We start from the raw sequence: 27151 nt of genomic DNA on the forward strand, positions 1-27151 counted from the left end.
TAAAAAATAATTAGTTGTCAATATCTAAAAACTGTAAGATTTCATATAAAAGTCTGGATTTCTGGCTTCTCCAAGGAAAAAAAGTTGAGACTATTTGGTGATACTGGGCCCACAGTGTGGCACCAGCTGCCACCACTACACAGCAACTGCCCCTAAGGGCTGAATGCAGGCACCCTCTCTACTCAACTCAGACCCCATCATCCCTGATACTAGCCCAAGCTCAAGACTGGACCTCAGCTGCCTAGTAACAGTGGATAAGAGATGCTACACAAAGGGGGAAAAAAGACATGCCTGGAAGTAATATGTTCCTTGTGGTCATCCTCACTCGTTTAGGTCTCATGCTTGGCCCAGGAGGCACCTGAGTTTGTAAACTATCTTAAATACATAGAGCATTTTTTTTTTGATCTACACTTTTATTAATTTGGTGTCATTTGTCTTCTGGTTATTTTAAAGATTCCTTATTTTTTTAAAATATTTTTTTATTATATTATGTTAGTCACCATACAGTACATCCCTGGTTTTTGATGTAAAGTTCGATGATTCATTAGTTGCAATACATAGAGCATTCTTAAATACCTCTCCCAGCGAAGCCCTCCACCACGTGCCCTACCTCCCCAGGATACGCTATGCCCCACTGTTCATTGGGCAAATCTAGAAAGGAAAACTGAATTAATCACAGACGTTCATGGAGGAAGAGGCTAAGGTGAACTACTTCAGTCCCTTCATTGTAAGAGGCGACTGGAGTAAAACAAAAACTGTTAATACTCTCATTCTGCTTTTAACTCCGTGACAAAAAAAAAAAAAAAAAAATTTAAGAAAATCATGAAGGTACTTCAGGAAACCAAGATTGGGTCAGTCGGAACTTGGGGTCTCAAAATATATTAGTCCCATTCCTCGATTATTCAGAAAACAAGTTAAGGTGTTAAGACAGAAAATCATAGCTTGGAGGAGGAAAATGAAGCGGCCGGCCTGGCAGGTGTCATGGGCCATCAAGAACTGCCGAGCTCCTCCTGAGGCTAGGGCTGCCTGCCCATGCCTAAAACGTCGGTGGCACAAAATGATTTTCAGTGAGGGAAGTGACATCACTGTAGAAAGGGGCTTGAAGGGGGACAGGATTTGACCTTGGCAAATGCAAGACCGAAGAAGAGGGACATCTTCCTCATACCCCTTCATTCTGCTGTGGCTGGTGCCACCACATTATTTGCCCTTCAGAGAGACAAAGATTTTGACACAGCTCAGACGTTCCCCATCACTGCTGAGGATGCTCTTGATACGGTAGGACCCGGAGCTGAGCCAGCTGGGCAGCTCCATCTTGGGCAGGGTGAACTCGGTCTCGGGCAGTGAATAGATGCCCTGCGGGAAAACCAATGGATCGCAGGTCAGTGGGAGCCTACTGATGGGACTCTCCTGGAACTCTCCTGTAAGACGGCAGCCGTGAACTGCCCCTCTTCCTACTCTCCCGAGAGCCACAGGAGATTAGAGATCGCTGGAGCACTACAGAGCATGGAATGTTACAGCTCACGGGCACTGGAGGTCACACTGCAGTTCAAGTCTCCCAATTCACAGATGGATAAACCAAGGCCCCCCAGACATAAGCAATCCGGGATAGATCACACCAATGTACACCCACAGACATCCAGATCTGCAGGAGGAGAATGCAAGAACCCTTCTCTCCAAACCCCATGTCTTTACGCCAGCCACAGAAATAATACTCTCCTTTCCTAAGTACTTACTGCTTGGACGCGACAGTGGCAGGGAAGTCCATAGGTGTGCAGGGGCTCTGGACAGGACTGTCCAGGGGGAATTAAAGCATCAAGTGTTTGGCAGAAGTCATCATAGCTGCAGCTACCAAGTTGTTTCACACATGGGACTTTGACCCAGAAGCCTCCCACTTCCTTCTCTATAAGTAATTCCAGCTGGTGAGAAAGAGTTTGAAACAGTATGAATTCCAAGACAAACATCACAGCCCTTCTACCTCTTAAAAGATCCGCATTTTATTTTAATCACAGAATTTTTCATCGGATGGGGTCTTGGAGATATTCTGATCCAGAAGTGACAATTTTGTGGCACATATTCCAATGGTAACTTTCCCTGTGACCGTGGCAGGTATTAATCATTGCTGTGATTTTTTTTTCCCCTTCACTGAACCACAGTCTCGGAATTCTTTATGGTGTCACTACCATCAGTGGAAGCTAACACTGGATTTGAAATGAACTTGTCATCTAACTGCTAACTGGCTAACTAGCATCACTTCCTAGACTTCCCTTCTCAGCCCAGTCTTGGCTTCAGAGCCCTTGTCTGTGTAGGATCTCAGCTCCTGCCCGCCGATTGGAACAGAAACCTATTTTCTATCCTTGGATCAAATTTTCTCTGTATAGCCATCAAACACAGAATTTATTTTTTTTTAAGATTTTTTAATTTATTTACTTGAGAGAAAGTGAGAGCAAGAAAGATTACAGAGAGAGAGGGAGAAGCAGACTGAGCAGGGAGCCTGATGTGGGGCTCAATTCCAGGACCCTGAGATCGTGACCTGAGCCAAAGGCAGACGCTTAACTGACTGAGCCACTCAGGTGCCCCAAGACAGAATTCAAAACAATAGGAATTTATTGGGAGATCACTTTGGGATTGATATAAAGGAAGGTCTTCTTAACCATTATAGATAGGTAGGTTGCCACAGACAGAACTACTCCAAAAAGTGGTGGGCTCCCTGGACTCAGTCTGGGAAGCCACCAAAGGAGCCCTACATCCAGAGAAAAGCCGGACGAGAAGATCTATAATGTGCTTCACACCTCCATGCCATCATGATGCTATTCCTGTTCTAGAAGTTGCAGCCGACCCAGAAGTAGCCAGGACTTCAAGGCAGACAGTCCCAGTTGTGCCTGGTGTGTGCCAGGCATTCACTAAGTGAGTTGTCTCTCTCGACCATGTTCGTGCCCTCAACTCCCCAAAATGTATCAAGGGAAAACAGTAAGGAAAGGGCAGGAGGAAGTTAGCTCACTCACGCATCTGATTCCTTGTGGATGTCATGGCGGGGAAACCACAATGTTAAGATCCCTTTCAGTTCTGACATCTTAGCAATTCCATGTTTCCCAGACTCCAGGCTCACTTGATTTAGGACTTTTCTGTTTAAAAGACAAATCCTGGATGGGTGCTTACTTCCCCCCAGAGCCTGCTGGGCTCGGGCTGGCTCCCCAGGTTGTGGACTCAGTCTTCCAACTGCCCTAGATGTCAGGATCCAGGCCCAGGAGGAAGGGAGACTTCAGTATACTCTGGATTCTGGGTGGACAAACTCAAACGGCCTCCCTTGCTGACCTCATCTCGCTCTGCTGACACACACAGCATCCCTCACCCCTACTCACACACAGTCCCCTCCCAGGCATCCTCTCTGCTCTCCTGCCGAGCCTGCTCCAGCAGGCTAGGAAGAGTCACAGCGCCTGGGTTGGAAAGCTAATCCTATCACATCCTAGTACTGCGCCTTTGCCTGGAGCTCCTTCTCTCAGTTTCCGTTCCCTTATCTCCAAAAGCAGGATATGCCTATCTCTCTCACAAGATCCCATCAAGTGAGACAGTGCCCATGAAACACTTGGCACAGTGCCTGAAATCAAAACATTAATTAATCCAAACATTCTGTCCTACCTTCTCCCTCAGCCAATACTGTCTCCCCTCCCCTCGTTTCACCAATATCCCAAGAAAAATGGTTGAGTCAGTTATGCCCTGAGCAGAAACGCCCAGATGAGGGGACCAGTGGGGGTCAAGTCCTGCCTGGGGTCCTCCCATCAGGCTAGAAGCCTGTGGGGCTGTATCTACCAGGAGCCATGCCTCCCCCACTTAGGACAAGCACAGCATCAGAGGTACTCAGTGGGGGTGCACGGAATGTAAGGCAACAGACACTTTTGAGGCAACAGCCATGCCTACCATTTGGGGACTGCAAACCATGGCTCATTTCCCAGCCCTTGTTCTCAACCTACTTGGTCCTATGGCTCAGGAAAGCAAGCAAGGCTGGATAATAAGGTACCGTCAATATCTCTAGCCCAAGACTTCTTTGGCAATTAGGTAGCTCGATCTAAATAAACTTCTGTCACGGGACCTGTCCCGACAACTGGACAGACAGAAGCACTGACAGGTAATCAGGGCAGGAGCCCTACACCTGCCAGGGCCCGGAAGCAAGTCCCTTCCCCATCAGGTCTCCACTCCTCCATCCTGACAATGGAATATTTGGGACCTCATGATCTCAAAGACACCTACCCATTCTGACATCCTAAGAGTAAAAATTTCTTACAGGTTGAAATGATTTCTCTTGGCCTCTCCCACACAGATAGGCACACAAGGGCTCTAGATAAAGACACACTGATAGCAACTGAAGGGGAGCCATGTGAGGCATTGGGAAGGGGGCAGTTATAAAGGCCACAGGCCTCAGGCAGGGGCACTGCAGGTACATGATTTTAGAGGGGGGAAGGCCAAACCATCAGGCCTGAAAGCCACGTCTAAAAGCCCCAAATAAGCGTATATGCCGAATAAAGCAGCGATTTAGGATTCCTGAGGATGGGAAAACCAGGGTCCCAGAGACTGGAACTTGAGAGACTGCCTACAGAAGGGAGTTATAAATTATGCCGAATCCTATGAAGCGAGTGAAAAGAGGAAAAGAGAGCTCTTGGGTGGCCCCAGTCTTGCCCATGGCTCATGGAATCCAGGGCATCCAGCTTCTCAACACTGCAGCTGGGATTAAGTCCATCCAGGTCCAAGATGAGATCTGGATTTAAAAAAATTCCACTTCAGCAAGGTCAGAGGAAGAGAGGATGGGCTGGCTCTCTTGCTAACAGGCTGTGGGCCTGGACCACTCACTCTGCTCTCTGGGCCTCAGTAACGAGAGTTGGAACCATTGAGGCCTCCAGGCTCATATGGGGGCTGGAGTCCCGGCACTCTCCCGAGGGGGTCTCTGCTGAGCAAGGGAAAGTTCTAGAGCACTCTCCTACAAACACACCAAGCACTAAGTCCACCTCCCTGCCTGAAAGAGTTCAGGAACAGGGGACAACACAACATAAAGACACCCAGCCTTGAATGTGCTAATAACCATGGGACCTGGGGCAAACTGCACCCTTCTATGAGCCTCAGTGTCCTTTATCTGTAAAACGAGGCTAATCATCTCTTCCCCTACAGTGTTCAGAGGCTTTCATTTAATAGCTAATACGCACATTACCTGAGAAGTAAAAGAACTAAACCAAAAATATAGAAGAGAATTGTAGGGGGAAGGGAATGAACAGAGGGAATCGGAGTGCAGTTTTTAAGATGTGCAATGGCCCAAATTTATGACAGGTAATTAAATAATAGGAAAGGGGGGGTGTCCATCTTAATGGCCTTCGAAGAAGCCAAGAAAAGCAGGCTGGGGGCAGGAGATCGCCAGTTTTTTCCTTCCAAGTCAGATGCACGGTGTCATGGAAATGCCAGTGTTTTGCATAACAGTGGCAGGAGAGCACCTGCCAGAGAGTCCTGCACCCTGGGCAGAAGGAGCATGGAAATGGCATTTGTGGGACCCTGCTACATTATCAGTTGAAGTTCAGCTAAACAAAATGCAAGGATCTCGTCTGGAGAAGACTTGGAAGGAGGTACCGAGGAAAGCAGGGCCCGAGAGCAGTCCACATATATCTGGGGCTTCTGTCCGGGTCCCAGGGGCTGCAGGGAAAGACTGACAGTAATTGAACTATTAACAAGAGTTAATGCGTTCTGAGCAGGTCTTGTGGGCCAGGTCCTGTGCAAAGCACTCTGCACATTATTAACTCAGTAATTGTCCACAAGCAACCTATGAGGTAAAGGCTGTGATTTGACCAGGTTGAAGGGTAGTTACAGGGATAGATTCCAAACCAGAAACCTGTAAAGAATCGGAATAAAACTGGTGCCACTCTGGAAAACAGTGTGGAGGTCCCTTAAAAAGTTAAAAATTGAACTACCCTATGACCCAGCCATTGCAATACTGTGTATTTACCCCAAAGATACAGACATAGTGAAGAGAAGGGTCATATGCACCCCAATGTTCATAGCTGCATTGTCCACAATAGCCAAATCATGGAAGGAGCCGAGATGCCCTTCAACAGATGACTGGATTAAGAAGCTGTGGTCCATATATACAATGGAATATTACTCAGCTATCAGAAAGAACGAATTCTCAACATTTGCTGCAACATGGACGGCACTGGAGGAGATAATGCTAAGTGAAATAAGTCAAGCAGAGAAAGACAATTATCATATGATTTCTCTCATCTATGGAACATAAGAACTAGGAGGATCGGTAGGGGAAGAAAGGGATAAAGAAAAGGGGGGTAATCAGAAGGGGGAATGAAACATGAGAGACTATGGACTATGAGAAACAAACTGAAGACTTCAGAGGGGAGGGGGTGGGGGAATGGGATAGACTGGTGATGGGTAGTAAGGAGGGCACGTATTGCATGGTGCACTGGGTGTTATACGCAACTAATGAAGCATCAAACTTTACATCAGAATCAGGGGATGTACTGTATGGTGATTAACATAATATAATAAAATAAAATTAATTAAAAAAAAAAAAACTGGTGCCAGAATAGATCTGCACCAAGACAAGCTGAAGGGCATATAAGAATATGTTGTAAGGCAGCAATTCAAAGTAGTGAGAAGGACTACAATGTATGGTGTTACAATAGATAAGTGAAAAGCCTTTATGGTTCTGTTGAAAAGCATGTAAATAGCCACCCCCAAAAGAAGAAACAGACATGATCAAACTGGCCAATCCCAAAGTAAATACAAAAGGCAACAGAATTAATGAAAAGACATCGAACCTCACTAGGGATGACATAAAATAGTGGAAAACATTATTAGAAAATGCTCAGAATCAACAAATGTATGGAAAAGGCAAACCTATTGCTGGCAAATCTGTTGGAGAGGATACATGGGTTCAAACATCTGAAGGCACTCTGGCAATCTGTATCTAAAGACCTAAAAAGTCTGTGTCTATGGGGCGCCTGGGTGGCACAGCGGTTAAGCGTCTGCCTTCGGCTCAGGGCGTGATCCCAGTGTTACGGGATCGAGCCCCACATCAGGCTCTTCTGCTATGAGCCTGCTTCTTCCTCTCCCACTCCCCCTGCTTGTGTTCCCTCTCTCGCTGGCTGTCTCTATCTCTGTCGAATAAATAAATAAAATCTTTAAAAAAATAAAAAATAAAAAAAAATAAAAAAAATAAAAAAAATAAAAAGTCTGTGTCTAGATAGTCAGAGAAGGACAAAAAGATACATTGCAAGGATAATTTCAGCAAAGGTATTTCTAACAGCCAAAAAATAAACAAAGCCAAACAGACAAAAAGCTACCACAGAAACAAACTAAATATCTGACAATAGATTTGTTAAGTACACGAGGACAGATGTACAACAGAATATTTCTGCCATTAAATAGAATTAGGTAGGGGCGCCTGGGTGGTTTAGTAGGTTAAGCGTCTGCCTTTGGCTCAGGTCATGATCCCAAGGTCCTAGGATGGAACCCAGTGTTGTGTCAGGCTCTGTGCTCAGCGGGGAGCCTGCTTCTCCCTCTCCCTCTGCCTGCCACTCTCCCTGCTTGTGCTCTCTCTCTGCCAAATAAATAGATGAAATCTTAAAAAAAAAAAATTAGGTAGATTGATGCCAAATGCCATAGAAAGAGGTATAGAACCTACAGGATGATGCCAAAAAAAGTAAGTTTAATAGCACATGCCATAAAAACCCACAAGTATAAATGTACATATATTTACAAATGTAGAAAACATTCTGACAATTATGTAAATAGCTAACCATGACTAGCTCCTGAGAAGTGACATTGCAGGACATTTACAAGGAGCACTGCTTCTTTTTTTCATACATTATCCATTCAAAATTAATATGCGTGTGTTATATGTGATTGTATGGGGGACAGTTCCAAAGCCTCACCTACCAAATGTTAAAAGTGCTTACCCCTTATCACTGGGTAGTGAGATTTCAGGTGATATATTTCTCCCCGCCTTTTGACAATTTGTGATTTCTAAAGTGACTATACGATACTTACTAAGTGATGTGTCTGTTTTATAATTAACAACAGCACCACAACAACATTGCCCAACTGGAGCTGTTAGACAGTCTATGAATCTATGCATCCTTTGCTGCTCTGGGAAATCCAGGATTGCAAAATTACTCACAGGTGCCCGAACATACATCCCACAGGGCCCCTGCCAGCTGGCCCCCGGCACCTTCCCTCCAGCACCTCCCCAACCCTGCCCATGCCCAGGCTCACCTTCTGAGGACTACTGAGGGGGACACCGAACTGGATCTCGGAGCTGACGGTTATGTTCCCAGAAAGGACAACAGGGTCAGGTTCCAGAGTCAGGCTTCTGAGCACCACAGGGTCCTTCCCAACATCGCAGTTCTCCCAGGAAAAGCTAGCCAGCTGGGATGGCCAAGGAAAAATCAGGCAGAAAGAAAAGAAACATTGACAAAAGGAACCCTCACAGGCCAGAAGCATCAACAGAACAGGCTACTGATGGTGTGACATCGGGCAAGGTACCTCCCTTCCCTGAGCTTTATCTGCAACTCCGTATCTGTAAGCCCAGGATAACCCTTGTGGTACCCTTTTCCCAGGTAGAACTATACTAAAAGACTCAAAAGATACAATCTCCCCAAAGTGTGCTGTAATCTATAAAGCACAATATACCAGACCTTGAGCTTTAAAACAGGTGACTAGCCACATCTGCCCTTGGTGTGTACTTTCTCTGACCTCCCACTCCCAGCCCCCGACCCCTCTCCAGCCAGTCCTGGTATCTCCTTAGAGAGAAGCTCCTGGAGGATTCACCTTTACGGCTCCACACCCAGGACCTTATTCATGTCACACCCCATGCCCAATCCAGGGCCAGGAATAATAGGAAACTTAACACAGTGGAAAACCCCACTGTTAAGGGGTATGCAATCAGCCCAGGGAGGGAATAGGACACCCTTAGAGAGACCCCCAGAGGGGACTGGTTGATGAACCCTAGTGAACAAGCTTCCCCAATCCTAACCAGTGCTTTCTGCCTCCCAGCCTATTGTCCATGCCCTGCCCCATCTGAATCACCTTCCTCGCCTCTGCTGAGCCACCCCTCTTCTTTGTCCACATCCCCCAGAGGTCTCCGGATTCCACCATCTTGTCCGGCTACACAAGACCACTTACTCCCCACTCCCACAGAACCCTGCCTATTTGTCTATGATCTTTAACACCTGGTATATCGTGCAGACTCTGCCCACCCACTCACCCCTTTCCCAGCCCCCCTGAAGGCCATCTAAGAGACAATTTAGGCATTCCCACCATGCACATCCCATCTTAGAAGGAAAACCAGCCAGCCCTATACCCCCAAGCTGACCCCATCATCGACATAGCTAACTGGGCTGAAAGAAAACACCTAACCCAAGCTAGGCTGACAGATTCTCTCTGCCTCTGGGAAATGGAGGTTGAAGCAAAAATCACTTAGAGGACTTTGTGCTGTCACTGAGTCATAACCTTTGGGATGAGGCCACAACACCTAGACCTGTGACCCACGACCAAGCCAGAGTTTGGGAAGAGGCAAGAACTAAGGGCTCTGCTGGTCCCTGGAAGAGAGAACGGAAGTGTCCCCTCCCCACCCCCACCCCCATCTAAATAGGCAGTATGAGGTAGCAGTGAAAGGCATGACTCTGGAGTGAGACAGAGGGTAAATCAGAACTTGAGTCAACAAGCGTGGCACGGCCACCCTATCACATGATTCTATAGGTCAGTTTCCCCTTTGGCATCCCAATTTCCACACCTTTGAAGTGAAGGCTTTATACTTTCCTCTTAGGGCGATTGTGAGGATGAGAGCGTGCATGTGAAGCTCTTCACACGATGCCAGGCCCAAAGCATGGGCTGGCTCACAGAATGAAAGCCATTATATGGCCCAGCCTCCACTTCCTGCCATTAGTTCCATGAGATTCCTTGTATACCTGGAGTAAACTTCCCTTTACTTGAGCTTCTTGGAATGGGTTTCTGTCCCTTGGAATGAAATGTCATGACATGAGTAAGAAAAACAAGACAGGGTCTGATTCATGCCCTCATGCCCCACAGCCCCTTACACAGGGTAGGTACCAAGAAATGTTTCCTTCAGTATTCATCCCATAAATATTTAGGGAGCAATGATCACAAGCCCTGGGTTAAGTCTGTGTTAGTAGTGGTAAACAATTAGAAATGTTCTTGCCCTGCCTTGAGGAGCTTAGAGTCTAATGCCAATAAGTATTACCCACCATGATTTCTGAGTGCCAGAAAAGAAATGCACACAGGTCATGTTGAGAGTAACAAAGGGCTTGCTAAAATAAGGTGGTAAGGAAATGATACTTAACCTGGACTCCTGCTGGATGAGGAGTTAGCCATGTAAGCACAGAGAGAAAGAATGTACTCTCCAGGCAGAGACAACATGGGCAAAGGCCCTGTGGTAGGAAGCTTAGCTGGTCTGGGCACTACAAGGCCATTAGGCTAGGTGTAGCAGATGACTGACACAGATGAGGCTGGAGGCATGGCAAGGTCATTTAATGTATGACCTCGTAGGTCATAATTGGGACCCTGGATTTACTATAATGCAATGGAACCCCACTGCAAGAGAGTGCCATGCTCCGGTTTATGGTTGAGAATGGATTGGTAAGGGACAAGTCTGGAAGGGGGAGACCAGTTCGGAGGCCACTGTCAAATGAAAGAATGCCTGGACTTAAGAGGTGGGCTGGAGGGTTGGCAGGAGGACTAGCCATTTTCTGGGGCTGCTTTCACAGATGCTGAGGCAACCTGCTTCACATCGAGGACTCATTCCAGGCTGGGGCAGCTCTCTTGAATGTCCTGTTGGAGATGAAGAATTCCCTCCCTTCCCCCAAGGTCCCTTTCCTTCAGGCCCTGAGGGAGGCAAAACAAGATGGTTTCCCATTGCCTGACTAGAGGTTTCTGTGGCAATGATTTCTGCAGCTGGGTCCAGTCTCATCTGGAAAAGGAGGCATGAAGGATTAGCAATGCCCAGTAGGGGCCAGACCTGGCAGAGCAGTTATTCTTATCTGTGCAGGATATGTCCCAAGATCCCCAGTGGATGCCTGAAACCAGAGATAGCACTGAACCCTATATATTCTATGTTTGTTTTCTATGCATACTTTCTTTTTATACATACCTATGATCAAGTTTAGTTTATAAATTGGGCCCAGTGAGAGATTAACAACCATAACTAATATAAAGTAGAACAATTATAATGTACTGTAATAAAAGTTATGTGAATGTGGCCTAAGTATCTACTATAATGCACTCACCCTTTTTCTTGTTGATGACATGAGACGAGAAAGTGTCTGTCTGTTGAGATGAGGGGAGGGGAATGACACAGACATTGTGATATAACATTAGGCTACTATTAACCTTCCGATGATGTCAGAAGGAGGATCCTCTGCTTCCAGAGTGGGCTTCCAGGCCACAGACAGCAAAACCACAGAAAAGGGGGAGACTACTGTATTTACCATGCCCAGTATAGGCCAACACGTAGGAAGAGGCAACATAGGGCAGAGGGGAAAGGCAGAGCTCTGGAGGCAAAAATATGGGTATACGTCACAGACCTGGGTTCCAATCATACCTCAGCTGCTCGTACCAGCTGAAAACAGTGGGTGATGTTACCCTCTTGAGGTTCAGTTTCCTCAATCTATTAAATGGGCATAATTATATCTTCTCACAGGGCTACTGGGAAAAAGAGAAGTCTGTACAGAAAGTACAGGTCACCACTCCTCAAGACTGTCAAACCATGAAAACACAAGACTGAGAAGCTGCCACAGACCAGAGGAAGCTGGGGAGACCTGATGACAAATGCACTGTGGTACCCTGGACTGGATCCTGGAACAGAAAGAGGACATTCATGGGAAAACTGGTAAAATCCAAATGAAGTCTAGAGTTTAGTTCATGGTGATGAACCAATGTTAGTTTCTCAGTTCGAACAAATGCACAATGGTAATAGAAGATGTTAACACTAGGGGAAACTGGGTGAGGAGTATATGAGAACTCTACATTATCTCCACAACTTTTCTGTAAATCTAAAATTATTCCCCCAGGGACGCCGGGGTGGCTTGGTCAGTTAAGCATCTGCCTTCAGCTCAGGTCATGATCTCAGGGTCCTGGGATGGAGTCTTGCATTGGGCTCCTTGCTCAGCGGGGAGTCTGCTTCTCCCTCTGCCTGCTACTTCCCCGGTTTGTGCTCTCTCTCTTGTTCTTTCTCTGACAAATAAATAAATAAAATCTTAAAAATAAATAAATAAAAGTATTCCCCCAAAAAAGCTTATTAGAAAAAAGAGCACACAACTCAACACAAAGCACAGAGTATGTGCACAATAAATGACAGTCATTACACAGTGTCACAGAGTCTATTAAGCACCTACTGTATGCCTAGCACGGAATTAGGCTTTCTCCCCACTGTCTAATGCTGGCCACAGCCCAGTGACAAGAGACTGGTTAATGCTAGAAAAGGAAATAAAACTCAAGTTTCTAGATGCTTAAATGATCACTATCACCCCACTGCCTTTATCTGGCCCATGGTCCCAGAGGAAACAAAGTCCCTCTTGCTATACAATGGTAGGAAAGCCCATATCCTCTAGGGGCCTGAGCGAGGTTGGTGAACTCTATGATGTCTCAGGGCCTCCCCAAAACTGCTGATCTATCTAAAGCCCTCTGGTCTGGGATAGTATCCATGGCCAAGACATATAAGAGAATGGGGATGTAGGGCAAATTGGAGCTCTAGCCAGACTCCACCTCATAGCGGGCAGCCCTGGAACCAAGAGAAACATTCTCAACCTCCACTCAGGGACAAACTGGGAATTCTCTGAGCAAATAAGGCCAAGAGGTCCTTATGCCTTCATTCAACAGGAAAAATAAAATGGACCCCTTGCCCCTGGGGCAGGGTGAGGCCAAGCCTACTGGCTTGTATCGCTTGACTTGTTTAAAATTTTAGAGACTTTCTACCCATAAAAGCATTTCCCTTCACCCACACCCATCTGAGAAAGGTTGGTATCCTCATGCCCATTTTACAGATGAAGAGACCATCTGTGTCTTGCCCACAGCTATGCAGCAAAGGTCTCAGAATGACAGAACTTCCCTTTTCCAAGCATCTGGAGCATGGGGTGAGTGAAAAGCGAAGGAGGAAGCTGGAGACTTTTCGTGACGTTTAACTAGAAGCAGTGGGTCACAGGGCTGGATCTCCATCACCAGAAGAACAAGCCTCTCAAACCCGCCCACCCATCAGGAGGAGCTGAGCCACAGAGCAGTGCAGAAGGGGAAGAGACGGGTGTCAGGCCTTCTTATAGGGGGCGGAAGGGGAGGCAGGTAAACAAGGCTGAGTCTCTGGGCCTGGGAGCAGTTCCTTAGGCTTGCAGTGCCGCCAGATCTCACTCAGATGTTCGGAAAGACGAGGCCAAGAGAGACCTGAGGGAGATCACCCCTGCCCCGAAAGTCTGGAGCAGACAAGGCCTAACGCTCACCTTGGCTGTACAGATGACTTAACCGAAACTCAGACAGAGAAAAGGACCCCCTCAGAGTCCCACAGTTAGTGACTCTGGCAGGCTCTGTTGAGGAGAAGGAATTCTAGAAACCGGAGTAGCCGCCCCCATAATCCCACCCCAACGGGGCCGGTAAGATGGAAGCAGACGGCCGAAAGGAGACGGGGGCTCACCTGGTTACAGACGACGTGTGCCTGGGCCGCAGGGCCGGCGAGAAGCAGGCCCAAGGCCATCAGGAGCAGAGCCTGCATGTGTGGGATCATCGCCAACAGTGGGTCTGCGCGAGACTACGAGGTCTGCGGCAGCGGCGGCGCCTTTAAATGCTTGCCTTCACTGGTTATGCAAAGCTGGTCATTGCTATGCAAAACTGAGCGCGGCCGCTTCCAGGTTTGCTCCGCCCCGCGGGGGTTGTGAGATTTCGGGGCCTGGCGTCGGACGGAGGTCTCGGGACTCCAGCCCGGCTGTCGCTCCGGCTTCAGCCCCTCCCTCTGGGCGTGGGCATCAAGCCCCTCCTTCTGACCCGCGACAGCGGAGCCTGAGGCCGAAAGGGGCGGGGCCTGAGCGCGGGGGCGGAGCGCGGGGGCGGGGAGGAGCTGCCCTGTCTAAAGTCACGCGGCCCGTCGCTGCCTGAAAAGCTTTTTTGGTTTCAAACCCGGGTGCATTCCGTGACCAAATGTCACGCTCCTTGTTCATATTACGCTCTCCTGTATCCATGCTACGAATCACTGTGTCTTTTTAATGATTGTAATCATAATTGTAATAACCGAGAGTAAGTGTTTTAATGCATGCTAAGCACTGTTAAACACCTATGAGGGAATCTATTTTTTTTTTACCCCATCTTAACACTGAGGAAAACGCAGGCGGTGAGGTTTGCTTTGCCAAGGTCGCAAAGCTAGGGAGTGATAGAGCAAGGGTTCTGCTTATATAGCCCACAACCAAGATTTTGTTAAACTCTAATGCTTTGTAGTTGAGTTTTGCTTTTTAAAAAAGCCGTAGGGATATATAATTCCCTACAAATCACCACTAGATGGTAAACCCCACAGCAGGGGGCACTATGACTTTTGGTCACTAACATGTACTTAGGACCTCACACATAATAAGCAACCTATCTTGGTTGAATAAATGAACGCATGAGTAGAATTTAAAACTTACCTAGTCATCTCTTTTTATACATTTTTTTTAATTTTGGAATTAATTTTAAGTTTACAGAAAAGTTGCAGAACTAGTACAGAACTCTACCAATTTCCCCATTGTTAACATTAAGATATCAGGGTATTTTTATCACTTGATGTAATGAGCACGGCGTGTTATACACAACTGATGAATCACTAAACTCTACTACAAGTTAACTAATTCGCTTTTTAAAAAATCTTATTTTAAAAGCATTGTATTTTTTTAATTTTTTAAACATTTTTTTATTTAAATTCAATCAATTAACATAACATATTATTGCTTTCAGACATACAGGCCTGTGATTCATCAGTCTTACATAATACCCAGTGCTCATTACATCACATGCCCTCCTTAATGTCCATCACTCAGTTACTCCATCCCTAACCCTCCTCCCCTCCAGCAACCCTCTTCGGTTTCTTATGGTTAAGAGTCTCTTATGGTTTGTCTTCCTCTCCGGTTTCGTCTTGTTTCATTGTTTCCTCTCTTCCCCTATGATCCTCTGCCTTGTTTCTCAAATTCCACATATCGGTGAGATCATGTGATAATTATCTTTCTCTGATTGACTAATTTCGCTTAGCACAATACCCAAGATTTCTTTTTTTGTTGGTTGAGTAGTATTCTATTGTATATATATACCACATCTTCTTTATCCATTCATCTGTCGATGGACATCTGGGCTCTTTCCATAGTTTGGCTATTGTGGACATTGCTGCTATAAACATTGGGGTGCAGGTGCCCCTTCAGATCACTACATTTGTATCTTTGGGGTAAATACCCAGTAATGCAATTGCTGAGTCATAGGGTATCTCTATTTTCAACTTTTTGAGGAAACTGCATACTGTTTTCCAGAGTGGCTGCACCAGTTTGCCTTCCTACCAACAGTGTAGGAGGGTTCCCCTTTTTCCGCATCTTCAACAACATCTCTCGTTAGCAATTCTGACTGGTGTGAGGTGGTATCTCATTGTGGTTTTGATTTGTATGTCCCTTATGCCAAGTGAAGTTGAGCACTTTGCCATTTGTGTGTCTTCTTTGCAGAAATGTCTGTTCATGTCTTCTGCCCACTTCTTGATCGGATTGTTTGTTCTTTGGGTGTTGAGTTTGATAAGTTCTTTATAGATTTTGGATACCTTTATTTGATATGTCATTTGCAAATATCTTCCGCCATTCTGTCGGTTGTCTTTTGGTTTTGTCGACTGGTTCCTTTGCTGTGCAAAGCTTTTTATCTTGATTAAGTCCCAATAGTTCATTTTTGCCCCTGTTTCCCTTGCCTTTGGCGATGTGTCCAGGAAGAAGTTGCTGTGGCTGAGGTTGAAGAGGTGGCTGCCTGTGTTCTCCTCAAGGATTTTGATGGATTTCTGTCTCACATTTAGGTCTTTCATCCATTTTGAGTCTATTTTTTGCGTATGGTGTAAGGAAATGGCCCAGTTTCATTCTTCTGCATGTGGCTGTCCAATTTTCTCAATACCATTTGTTGAAGAGACTGTCTTTTTTCCATTGGGTATTCTGTCCTGCTTCGTCAAAGATTTTTCTCTTGAGTTCTCCCCTCATGACCCAGTAGTTGTTTCTCTCTCTTTTTCTCAGCCTTTTTTTCTCCATCATTTTGTCTTCTATATCACATTCTCTTTTCTGCCTCATTTATCCTAGAAGTTAGAGCCCCCATTTTTTACTGCATCTCATTAATAGCCTTTTTGATATTGGCTTGGTTAGATTTTAGTTCTTTTTTTCTCCAGAAAGGGATTCTCTAGTGTCTTCTATGCTTTTTTCAAGCCCAGCTAGTATCTTTATAATTGTTATTCTGAACTCTAGTCCTGACATCTTACGTGTGTCCATACTGATTAGGTCCCTGGCAGTCAGTACTGCCTCTTCTTCTCGTTTTTGAGGTGAGTTTTTCTGTCTTGTCATTCTTGCAGAAAGTGGTCACTTTTCTAATTGTACACACTTGCAGCTACTCTTTTATTAGATCTCTGGTTGAATTCTCAGGTATTCAGAATGATTTGATAGCTATCTCGCTGAATTCGTGGGACCAGACAAAATTAGGATCTCTTACTCCTCCACCATCTTGGACTCTTCAGCCTTAACTAATTGATTTTAAATTAAAAAAAAAAAAGATAGGGTATTTTTATAAAAACTAAAAAATTGGCATTGGTACCTTACTATTAACTCAGCTCCAGACTTCACCTGATCTTTTAATATGCTTTTGTTAAGTTTTTGTTTAAATTCCAGTCAGTTAACATAGTATAATATTACTTTCAGGTGTACAATATAGTAATTCATCACTTCTGTATATCACCCAGTGCTCATCACAGCAGGTGTCCTTCTTAATCCCCATCACCTATTTCACCCACCCCTTCACCCACCTTCCCTCTGGTTACCATCAGTTTGTTCTCTATAGTTAAGAGTCTGTTTCTTAACTCTCTCTCTCTCTTTTTTCCCCTTTGCTTGTTTGTTTTGTTTCTTAAATTCCACATATGAGGGAAATTATACGGTATTTGTCTTTCTCTGACTTACTTACTTTGCTTAACATAATACACGCTAGCTCCATCCATATCATCACAAATGGCAAGGTTCCATTCTTTTTCGTGGCTGAGTAATATTCCTTTGTGTATATCTACCACATCTTTATCTGGTCATCAGTCAATGGACACTTGAGCTGTTTCCATGATTTGGCTATTGCAGATAATGCTGCCAAAAACATCAGGGTGCATGTATCCCTTTGAATTAGTATTTTTGTATTCTTTGGGTAAATACCTAGTAGTACAACTGCTGATCATAGGGTAGTTCTATTTTTAATGTCTTGAGGAAACTCCACACTTTTTTCCAGAGTGGCTGCACCAGTTTGCATTCCCAACAGTGTAGGAGGGTTCCTCTTTCTCCACATCCTCGCCAACACCTGTTGTTTAGCATTTTTCACAGAGCTAGAACAAACAATCCTAACATTTGTGTGGAACCACAAACACCCCGAACAGCCAAAGCAATCCTGAAAAGGAAAAGCAAAGCTGGAGGCATCACAATTCCAGATTTCAACCTATATTATGAAGCCATAGTAATCAAAACAATATGGTACTGACACAAAAATGGACACACAGATCAGCAGAACAGAATAGAAAACCCAGAAATAAACCCACAACTATATGGTCAATTAATCTTCAACAAAACAGAAAAAAATATCCAATGGGAAAAGATAGTCTCTTCAACAGATGGTGTTGGGAAAACTGGACAGAAACATGTAGAAGAATGAAACTGGACCGCTTTCTTACATCATACACAAAGATAAATTCAAAATGGATGAAAGGCCTAAATGTAAGACAGGAAACCGTCAAAATCCTAAAGGAGAACACAGGCAGCAACCTCTTTGACACCAGCCATAGCAACTTCTTTCTAGATATGTCTCCTGAGGCAAAGGAAACAAAAGCAAAAATAAACTATTGAGACTACATCAAAGTAAAAAAACTTCTGTACGGTGAAGGAAACAATCAACAAAACTAAAAGGCAACCTATAGAATGGGAGAAGACATTTGCAAGAGAGTTATCTGATAAAGGATTAGCAGCCAAAATATCTAAAGAACTTTTCAAACTCAACACCCCCAAAACAAATAATCCAATTAAAAATGGACAGAAGACATGAATAGACATTTTTCCAAAGAAGACATCCAGATGCCCAACAGACACATGAAAAGATGCTCACCATCACTCATCATCAGGGAAATGCAAATCAGAACCACAATGAGATGCCACCTCACACCTGTCAGAATGGCTAAAGTTGATATGCTTTTTAAATTGAACACCTTCTTCCTATTCTGACAAGCTCTTCCTTCTCTCATCTAGAACAGCCTCTTCATTATATGCAAGTGCATTTTCAGGCCCCTTGAGGCAGAGGATTTGTCCAATGACGCACAGCAAAAGAAAAATTTGAACTCACTTCTCCTGAAGCTAATCCCACAGTGGGATGAGAGATGCCCATGTGGCTATACTCCTTGGTGGCTGCATGGGTGGTGGATAGGGGAACTGGAAGCTAGTGCTAGTCTGCCCTGGAACCTCATTGGCAAATAGGAAGGGGGCTGCACTGACTCCCTTGCAGCATCATTTCTTCTCCATCTTTGCATCCTCTGCCAAGGCCCTTCAACTCCTTTACCCACTTCCTCCCCACTCCAGTCTCTGAGCCTCAGGCACACTCCTTCACACAAGCCCTTATTGATCTTGGACATCAAAGGTTAATGCTCACAGCCATCTTGGAGGATCTCTCAGTGAGCTGGCACATTCCTTGTGGATGAGAGTATTTGACCTCCATCTGAAGGGCTTTGGAGAAGATGCTGGAAAGCCACAGACACAGTGACTGGAAACAAAGACCATAACCAAGGTGGAAGGTGAAACTACAAGGACACTATCTTGTTCAGAGCACTTGCTCCACATCAGGTGGACCCAGGCCTTTGTCCATTGAGAGCCTAGGAAGGGGCCTTATCCTCTCTGGCCTTAGCTTCCTCATTTGCAAAACAAAACAAAGATTAAAATAATAATAATAAACAACTACTTATCAGTGCTAAACTATTTACTCATTCAACAAATACTTACAGATTTAAACTATAGAAAGATTTGAACTATATAAAGGTCCTGCCCCCACCATTATAATCCCAGCCCCACTCCCAACGAAGTCCATTCCAGAAAGGCAGTCAGCTAGTAAGGACATAAACAAGATACTTTCTAAGAGTAATTATACCGGAAGACAACAAATACAAAGTATGGCAGGCTGGACTTCTTGAGTCTGGTAGGAATTCTCTGCGGGGACAGTCTTTGATCATCCTTGGGAGAACTGAAAAACATCTGGGGTAAAAGCCAGTGGGAAACGTAAACATGGTCAAGACCATCAGGCAGGCTGTGGTTCCTAGTGGGGGCTGCACACCACCATCATCGAGGGAGCTTTTAAAAATCCCTGTCCCCAGGCCCACACTCCAGACCAGTTACATCTAAATATCTGGCCTCGGTACATTGTTTAATTCCAGACAATGCAAATATGTAGCCAAGAGTGACATCCGGTGATGCGAAGCACTTGGCCAACGAGAGTTGCACACATACATAAAAATGGCAATTATTAAAACAACGCTCCTGTCCTTGAAGAAATCACATCCTAGGAGTGACGGGTTGGAAAACTGGAAATTGTTATTGCTCTAACGTTCATGGTCATGAGCTTCCTAGAGGAGTGACTGGACCTGAGCCCTGGAATAACATGGCCCAGCATGACCTGCCAGCCGTGCCCCTGTGCGGTGAGTCAGTGTTGCTGGAGGCCCTGCATGTGCAGAGGCTGGAATGGTGAGTGCCCTGAGTGCAATGAGGAGTGCTTAACACTTTAAATGCATATGAAGCAGGCACTGAGTCAGATCAGAAATCACCAGACAGGCAACACCAGCCTCAAACTCACGATTTGTTTGTATGGTGTTTCTTAGAAATGTACGAAGTTGCCAATGTATAATGTATAATAAAAACCAGTCATTCCTCCTTAAATTGTGGATTTCCAACTTTTTCTGAAAAAAATCAGAGAATCTGGACACACCAGCCTGCGCTCCCACGGGCAACAGTGCATTGAAGCTGAGCTGTCTGTCATTGCCCCCTTCCGGGGGATCTGAGCTCTGCAGTCTCCACAGCCCCGGTGGGTAGGTGGTTCACAACTCTTGTTTCTGCCCAGGTGCAGTCTGGACATCTAGTTTTAAATCGTGGCTATGCTTGTTAGTAAAGGGTCATTGTCAAAAAGAAGGTAAAATCGTAGCTCTCATACAGATAGAAAATGAGCACACGTGAGAGATTTTATTTAACTTCTTCAGTGAGGGATACGGATGCTGCAACCCGTGCAAAGGAAAGTCTAAAGAACAAACCCATTGGTAGATCAGGAATATTGAGGTAAATGTGCAAATGGAGGCAAAGGTGCCTCTTCCACGGCAGATGAGAGAAGTCGATTTAACCTCCACAGGACAAGCATTTACATGTCCCTAAGCAAAGATGATTTTCCAGTGTCATGCGTTATCTCCAACTTCAGAGGTAATGAAAGGGACGGGCCGCCCGCCCATAGAATCACAAGCACATATTGGAAGGGGATGCTCTAGGCAATGAACATTTTCGCATTGAAGCCAAAAATTTTTCTCTAAATGGTAAGTGGTATTTCTGACTTTAGGCAATGCCTTCTAGTCTGCCGGGTCAGAGCCACACCCCTGGGAGGGATTGCAGAGCTCAGAGGAGCACCACCTGCTTCTCACCCCACCCATCTGAAACCTGACCACCTGGTAGCCTGACAATGACCTGGGGGACAGGGGTTGACCTGGTCTGGCTACTAGGGGAAGGTGCCTCTGAGCACCAGCCAGGCCTACCTGACCTCCCCCACCAGCCTGAGTCTGAGGGTCCAAGGTGGGAGGCCCCTGTACAAATTTGCATGGCTCTGACTCCCAAAGATTTTCATCGCCTTAGAGCCTTTGCCTAGAGCTGTGGTCTCAATACTGGCACACACTGAAATCACCTGAGGAGCTTTAAACAAATTACCTGAGAGACCATGCCCAGGCTGCACCCGAGGGTGGGACCCAGACACCAGCATTTTTAAAAAATTGATTTATTGATTGATTTTGTGGGGGAGAGGCAGAGGGAGAAGGAGAGAATCTCAAGCAGACTCTCCACTGAGGGTGGAGCCCAATGGAGGGCTCAATCTCACGACCCTGAGATCATGACCTGAGCCGAAATCAAGAGTTGAATGCCTAACCAACTGAGCCACCCAGGCACCCCAGACATCCGCATTTTTAAAAGTCCCCTGAGGGGATTCTAAGGTGAAGCCAACACAGAGAACCACTGGTCTAAAGCTGCTTTTACCTAACGGTAAAATGCACACAGAACACCTGGGATCTCGTCAAAATGCAGATTATGATTCCCCAGATCTGAGGTGGAGCCCAAGAATGTGCATTTCTAACAAACTACTCTTAAAGCCAGCGCTGCTGGTCTGAGGACCACAATGAGAGTAGCAAGGGTCCAGACTGACTTTTCTCCACCATTGAGTGGCAGAGATAGGATACAGAGTCACTGCTTCCTTCCAAGGAAGGCGTCGGGTGACTCCTCCTGGTTTACTGAGACAGAGCAGGAAGGACACAGCCTGGCGTTCCTAGGTTCCCTTCTCTGCACATTACACTACTGCATGTTGAGGCGAGATGGCATTCTTGATGTCTGAGGGTCAGTCCAGAAGCAGCATCCAGCTCCAGTGAGTTGGGTGAGTCCAAGCAGGCTGACCAGAAGCCTGTTCTTTAAAAAGCTCTGCTCTACCTTTCCTACCCTTCCTCCCTCCTGCTGCTTTCTCTGCTCCCCTGCACTTGTCGCCAAAGTAGTTCTGAAAGATTGAGTTTAACAGACCTTGGCTGTTTCTGTCAGTAATTTTCCAACCAAGGACAATCCCCCTGACTTCTCAGGAGGTCCAGGCAATGTCTTTAAAAGAACCTTAATTGTCTGGTAACTCCCAACAGGGTTGGGGGGTGGGGGTGGGAGTGTAAGAATCTTGCCGCTTCTTAGTGATGTAGTTTTGGAATACAGATGAGGTTGGTGGGGTCCGGAGCCGAAGACCAAGAAAAAATTCTTGAGACTTCTTTGGTGCAAAAAGATAGTTTTATTAAAGCACAGGGACAGGACCCATGGGCAGGAAGAGCAGCTGCCGCCCCAGGACTGTGAAGAGCAACGGATGATATACTTTGGGGCTGAGGGAAGTAAAGATAAGGGAAGTTCCAAAAGGATTTTCATATGCTAAAAGAAGATGCAGGAAACCTGAGGCCTTGTTATAGTCAAACCAAGGTTTTTTCCCTCTAACAAGGCTTTAAGACTGCTGGGAGCTTCCTGGAAGAAGGTTATACTCTGCCTGCCTCAAGTATTTGTCCGTGCGCTGCAGGTTATAAGGACATTTAATTTTATCTACATTTCCTTCTGCCTTTGTTTCTGACATCATCAGAACCTAGGACCTGGACTCTGGGGCAGGGGCTAGCAAAGCCCTGGCTGGCACCAGACTTCCACTAGCCAAGACCATCGTCACAACCTCTACACAAGTCCTTTACAGTTTTCAAAGCATTCCATTAGCTGTCTCGCTCATTCATTCAACAAGTATTTACCGGGTAGAGCAATGAAAGGGTCTCGTGCCTGGCGAAGCAAAACTGAATGGGCCCGCACTCTACTCACCGCCAGCGCTCCAGGGCTCCTCACACAGTCTTGCTTGCAGGGCCAGGCGGAAACCTGGGTGAGCCTGTCGGCGGCCACCTGTAGTACATCCATCCCGCCGGCAGGCGGCGGCCGTTACCCAATTTGAGCTTTTGTTGGCCAATGAGCCAGCCCAGTGTGGACAGATCTGATTTTTCAAGGGAAGCTGGAAATACAAAATTTTATGTGAATTCTTCAAATCGTTAAGTGTGGGCAGCTAATTAAGATCGTTATAAAAGACCGCGTGAGCTAAAAATAAGTCTGCCAGACAGATGTACCCTAAAGAACCTCCGTGGACAAACTGAACTTTTACCCCAGAGTGTGGGATCCCGACTTCATTAAAAAATGCCAGGGTTTTATATCATTATTCCAATGCCCGCATTTTATCTGAGTGAAGACTGAGTTCAGAAAAAAGAGGGACTTGTCCAGGTTTGTTAGGGCAGAGCCAAGAGTAGGACTCAGGAATCCCGACATCTAGGATCTCTCTTGCAGCAAGAACACCCATCAGAACCCCAGGGTCCCCAGCAGAGCGCGATTCTATAGCTCAGAGGGCGTGCTCCGGAGAGCTCGTCCTGCCCAGGGGAACCCTGACGGGGCTGGGGAGGTCGCCAGAGCCCAAGGGCAGGAGGGGGAGCAGGAGTTTATTTTTAGCTGCCTAGAATGTGCCTGTAAGCCTTATTTAGACATCAGGCGACAGAGTGAGCTGGAGGCCGCAGGGGCGGGGGAGGAGATAGCCCCCTCCCCCTCCTCGGGCTCCTTTTACAACTGCTCTCCCCTGCCTGCCCCCTTATCATCCTTTCTGGGGGCTCTGGGGCTGCTCTAAATAGCAGCCTTGCTGGCGTGGGCGCTGTCCTGCTCCGGCTGGTTGGCTCTGTCCTCCACCTCCGCCCTTTGTCCCCCATTCCCCACAGTCCTGCAAAGAAATAAAGCTCTTGGGGTCTTAGAATGTTTTCTCTTTGCCTTCTGGGTCACATATTTCTTTGAGAAGCTGGAGTAATTCTTCACAGTGGTTTAGAGCTCAGGTTGGGAAGTCTGGTTGACAACCGTCTGATCCAGCGTATGACCCTAAGCAAGTCCTTAACACTCCTCAAACTTGGGTTTTTACTTTCATACAGTGGGTGGTTCCTGACAATTACATGTGATAAAGGATGTAGACTTTAGCATATCATCATAAATCATCAATAAATGATAGTAATGGTGATTAAAGCGATTGACCCTATCCAGGAAAAAATGGGACCATTCATACATACACAATTGTGAATGAAATTTCAAGAGGTTCACGTAACCTCTGAAGCCCATGGATCCCGATCCAACTTCAGACCCAATCCAATCAATTAATCCATTCATCATGTGTTCAACAAATCTTTGCTTGAGTTCACTCCATGCCAGGCACTGGGTCAAACATGGGGCAGGGATGTGAGGCCAGAGAAGTGAATGCATGTGAATTAATCCAGGGTCAAAATGCAAATCAGTAGCAAGCCAAGGATCAGAATGAAAGTCTCTTTAAAAAAAAAAAACAAAAAAACTTTCTTGGGACGCCTGGGTGGCTCAGTCGGTTAAGCATCTGTCTTCAGCTCAGGTCATGATCCCAGGGTCCTGGGATAGAGTCCTGCACTGGGCTCCTTGCTCAGGGGGGAGCTGGCTTCTCCCTCTGACTGACGTTTGTGCTCTCTCTCTAATAAATAAATAAAATCTTTAAAAAAATAAATAAAAACAACTTTCTTGAGGTATAATCCATGCAGAAAGAACTGCACATATTTAATGTATACAAGTCCATGAGTTTGGGCATATGCATATACTCCTGAAACCATCACCACAATCAAGGTGAGAAACATATCCATCACTTCCCAAAGTTTCCTTGTGTTCGTTTATTTTTCCTTTTGTTTTTGTGGTGAGAACACTTAATGTAAGAGCCACGCTGTTAACAAACGCTGAAGTGCACCATTGAGAGTTGCTAACTCTAGGCACAGTGTTGTACCACAGATCTCTAGAACCACCTCGCTACTCTCTGCTTCTGCGTTTGCCTGCTGAGGTTCCACAGAGAAGCAGAATCCTGCAGTATCTGTCCCTCTGTGACTGGTTTATTTCACTCAGCATGATGTCCTTCAGGGCCATCCGTGTTGGCACAAGTGGCAGAATGTCCTTCTTTTTCTAGGCTCATCCTCCACTGTATGCACATACCACATTTTCTTTACCTGTTCTGTCGGTGGACATTTGGGTTGTTTCCATATCTTAACTATTGTAAATAATGTTGCAATAAACATGGGTGTGCAGACATCAGACACCTGATTTCAATTCTTTTGGATATATATCCAGAAGTGGGATTACTGGATCATATTACTGTATTTTAATTTTGAAAGGAACCTCTACACTGTTTTCCATAGTGATTGCACCATTTGCGTTCCCACCAACAGTGCACCAGAATGAAAGTGTCTTGAATCCCAGTATTGACTCGTTTGAGGAATAAGTTCTGTCTCTGAAAAGGGACCGCAACAAAGATCTCTTCCCGTGGCAATGAAAATGGATCGGAGCATCCCTTGTTTCAGGATCTCTACCCCAGCAGATCCTTGCATGCTTTCTCTAACATGCCCTACCAATGGTCGCTTCTGTTTGCATACCTCTTGCCATGGACACTCACTCCCTGTCAAACTAGACCCCTGAGGGGCACCTGGGTGTCTCAGTTGTTAAGTGTCTGCCTTCGGCTCAGGGCGTGATCCCGGCATTATGGGATTGAGCCCCACATCAGGCTCCTCCGCTATGAGCCTGCTTCTTCCTCTCCCACTCCCCCTGCTTGTGTTCCTTCTCTTGCTGGCTGTCTCTCTCTCTCTCTCTGTCAAATAAATAAAATCTTTAAAAAAAACTAGACCCCTGAATCTTGGACCAGTGGGAAGGTCTTTCCTCCCAAAGAGATGGACTTTACATTCCTGGATGCCTCCACCCACTGCCTCTGGTTTTTCAAGACAGCTTGGGAGACCAATCATCTTCAAATGCCTTGCAGATGCAAAAGTGCCTTGAGGAAGGAAGAGGGGGAATGGGATGAGCTGGAGATATGATCTGCTTCCAGCCTTGCCCCAGCTTCCAAGTCCTGCCTGGATTCAGGCTCTTCCAGAAATCCAGGTTCCTGAGCTACAACCTCTGTGCTGCTTCTTTAAGGAGTACCAAGGGGCTGGTCCTTGCTACTGTCCTTGGATCCTGTCCAGGGCCCTGATTTAAAAGGTATTGCAACGTTTTTTTAAAAACAAACATGTGTTGTAACCCAAGGCCCTGGTAACCACAACACTGCTGGCTGCTGGCTGCCTGCGGCTGCTGGCTGCCACCTCCCAGGCTAAGAGGGGAGGAAACTGCTCTCCACCTACCCGGGGTGCCCCATACTCTGCAGCGCCCGCCCACCGTAGTTACCATATTATATCAGGCTGGGAGCTCAGTGAGGGCAGGGCCTGAGCTGGACCTGGGGGCTGCGGTCCTCCTGGACTGAAGTGCCTGTTGGACCTGCACCAGTTCTCTCTTGAACCATTCCGATAGATATTTGACGACTCTAGGCCAGATTGCTCTGTCCACCCTCTGCCAGAGCCCCCAGTGACCATTTATAACACCAGCCTCATCATGCCACTCCCACTGCCCACAGGGCAAAGTAAAAGCTGGGCCTTCAAGGTCTCTCCTACCTATCTGCACCTCCCTCACTCCCCGCTCCCCGCATTCGCCTGCCCTCCAGCCACACTGAGCCACTGAGCCCCCCTGAAAACCCACATAGCACCAGGCCTGAAAGCTCTTCCCTACTCTCTTTCTTTTTTTTAATTTTAATTCTATACATGTATATATCGCAAAATTACCACCACAATAAGGTTAGCTACATCCACCACTTTCTTGACAAGAAGAACCCCTACTTAATCTGCCCAGCCCGCTCAGACATCACACCGTTGGGGAAGCCGGTCCTACGCTGCTCTCTCCCAGACGGAATTTGTTACTCCTCTTGCTTCATGGTATTTTTTCATACTGCTTGTTACATTACTTGTCTACCTGGAGCAGGGTAACCTTTTTATTTTTTTTAAGATTTTATTTATTTATTTGAAAGAGAGAGAGAGAGCACAAGTGGGTGAGGAACAGAGAGAGAAGCAGGCTCTCTGCTGAGCAGGGAGCCCGACGCCGGGCTCAATCCCGCCCCTGGGATCATGACCTGACCCAAAGGCAGCCGCTTAACCAACTGAGCCACCAGGCGCCCCTGTAACGTAACCTTCTGCGAGTATTTTGTTTAGCTTGCATGATGG

General features: G+C 46.1%; 1 protein-coding gene and 1 pseudogene across 1 annotated transcript; both read right to left on the reverse strand.

The window, feature by feature from the left end:
• Positions 1-8395, reverse strand: part of LOC100472110 — a 36851-nt pseudogene extending 28456 nt beyond the window's left edge.
• On the reverse strand, positions 968-13985 carry GM2A (GM2 ganglioside activator). The gene is made up of 4 exons (XM_002920754.4): positions 13685-13985; positions 8263-8415; positions 1734-1916; positions 968-1353 (listed from the first exon to the last, which is right to left on the reverse strand). The coding sequence occupies exons 1-4, from the start codon at positions 13772-13774 to the stop codon at positions 1198-1200; spliced, it is 582 nt and encodes a 193-aa protein (XP_002920800.1). The 5' UTR covers positions 13775-13985; the 3' UTR covers positions 968-1197.
• Positions 13986-27151: the final 13166 nt, after the last annotated feature.

This window comes from Ailuropoda melanoleuca, chromosome 3, assembly GCF_002007445.2.
Source record: "Ailuropoda melanoleuca isolate Jingjing chromosome 3, ASM200744v2, whole genome shotgun sequence".
Classification (NCBI taxonomy): Eukaryota; Metazoa; Chordata; class Mammalia; order Carnivora; family Ursidae; genus Ailuropoda; species Ailuropoda melanoleuca.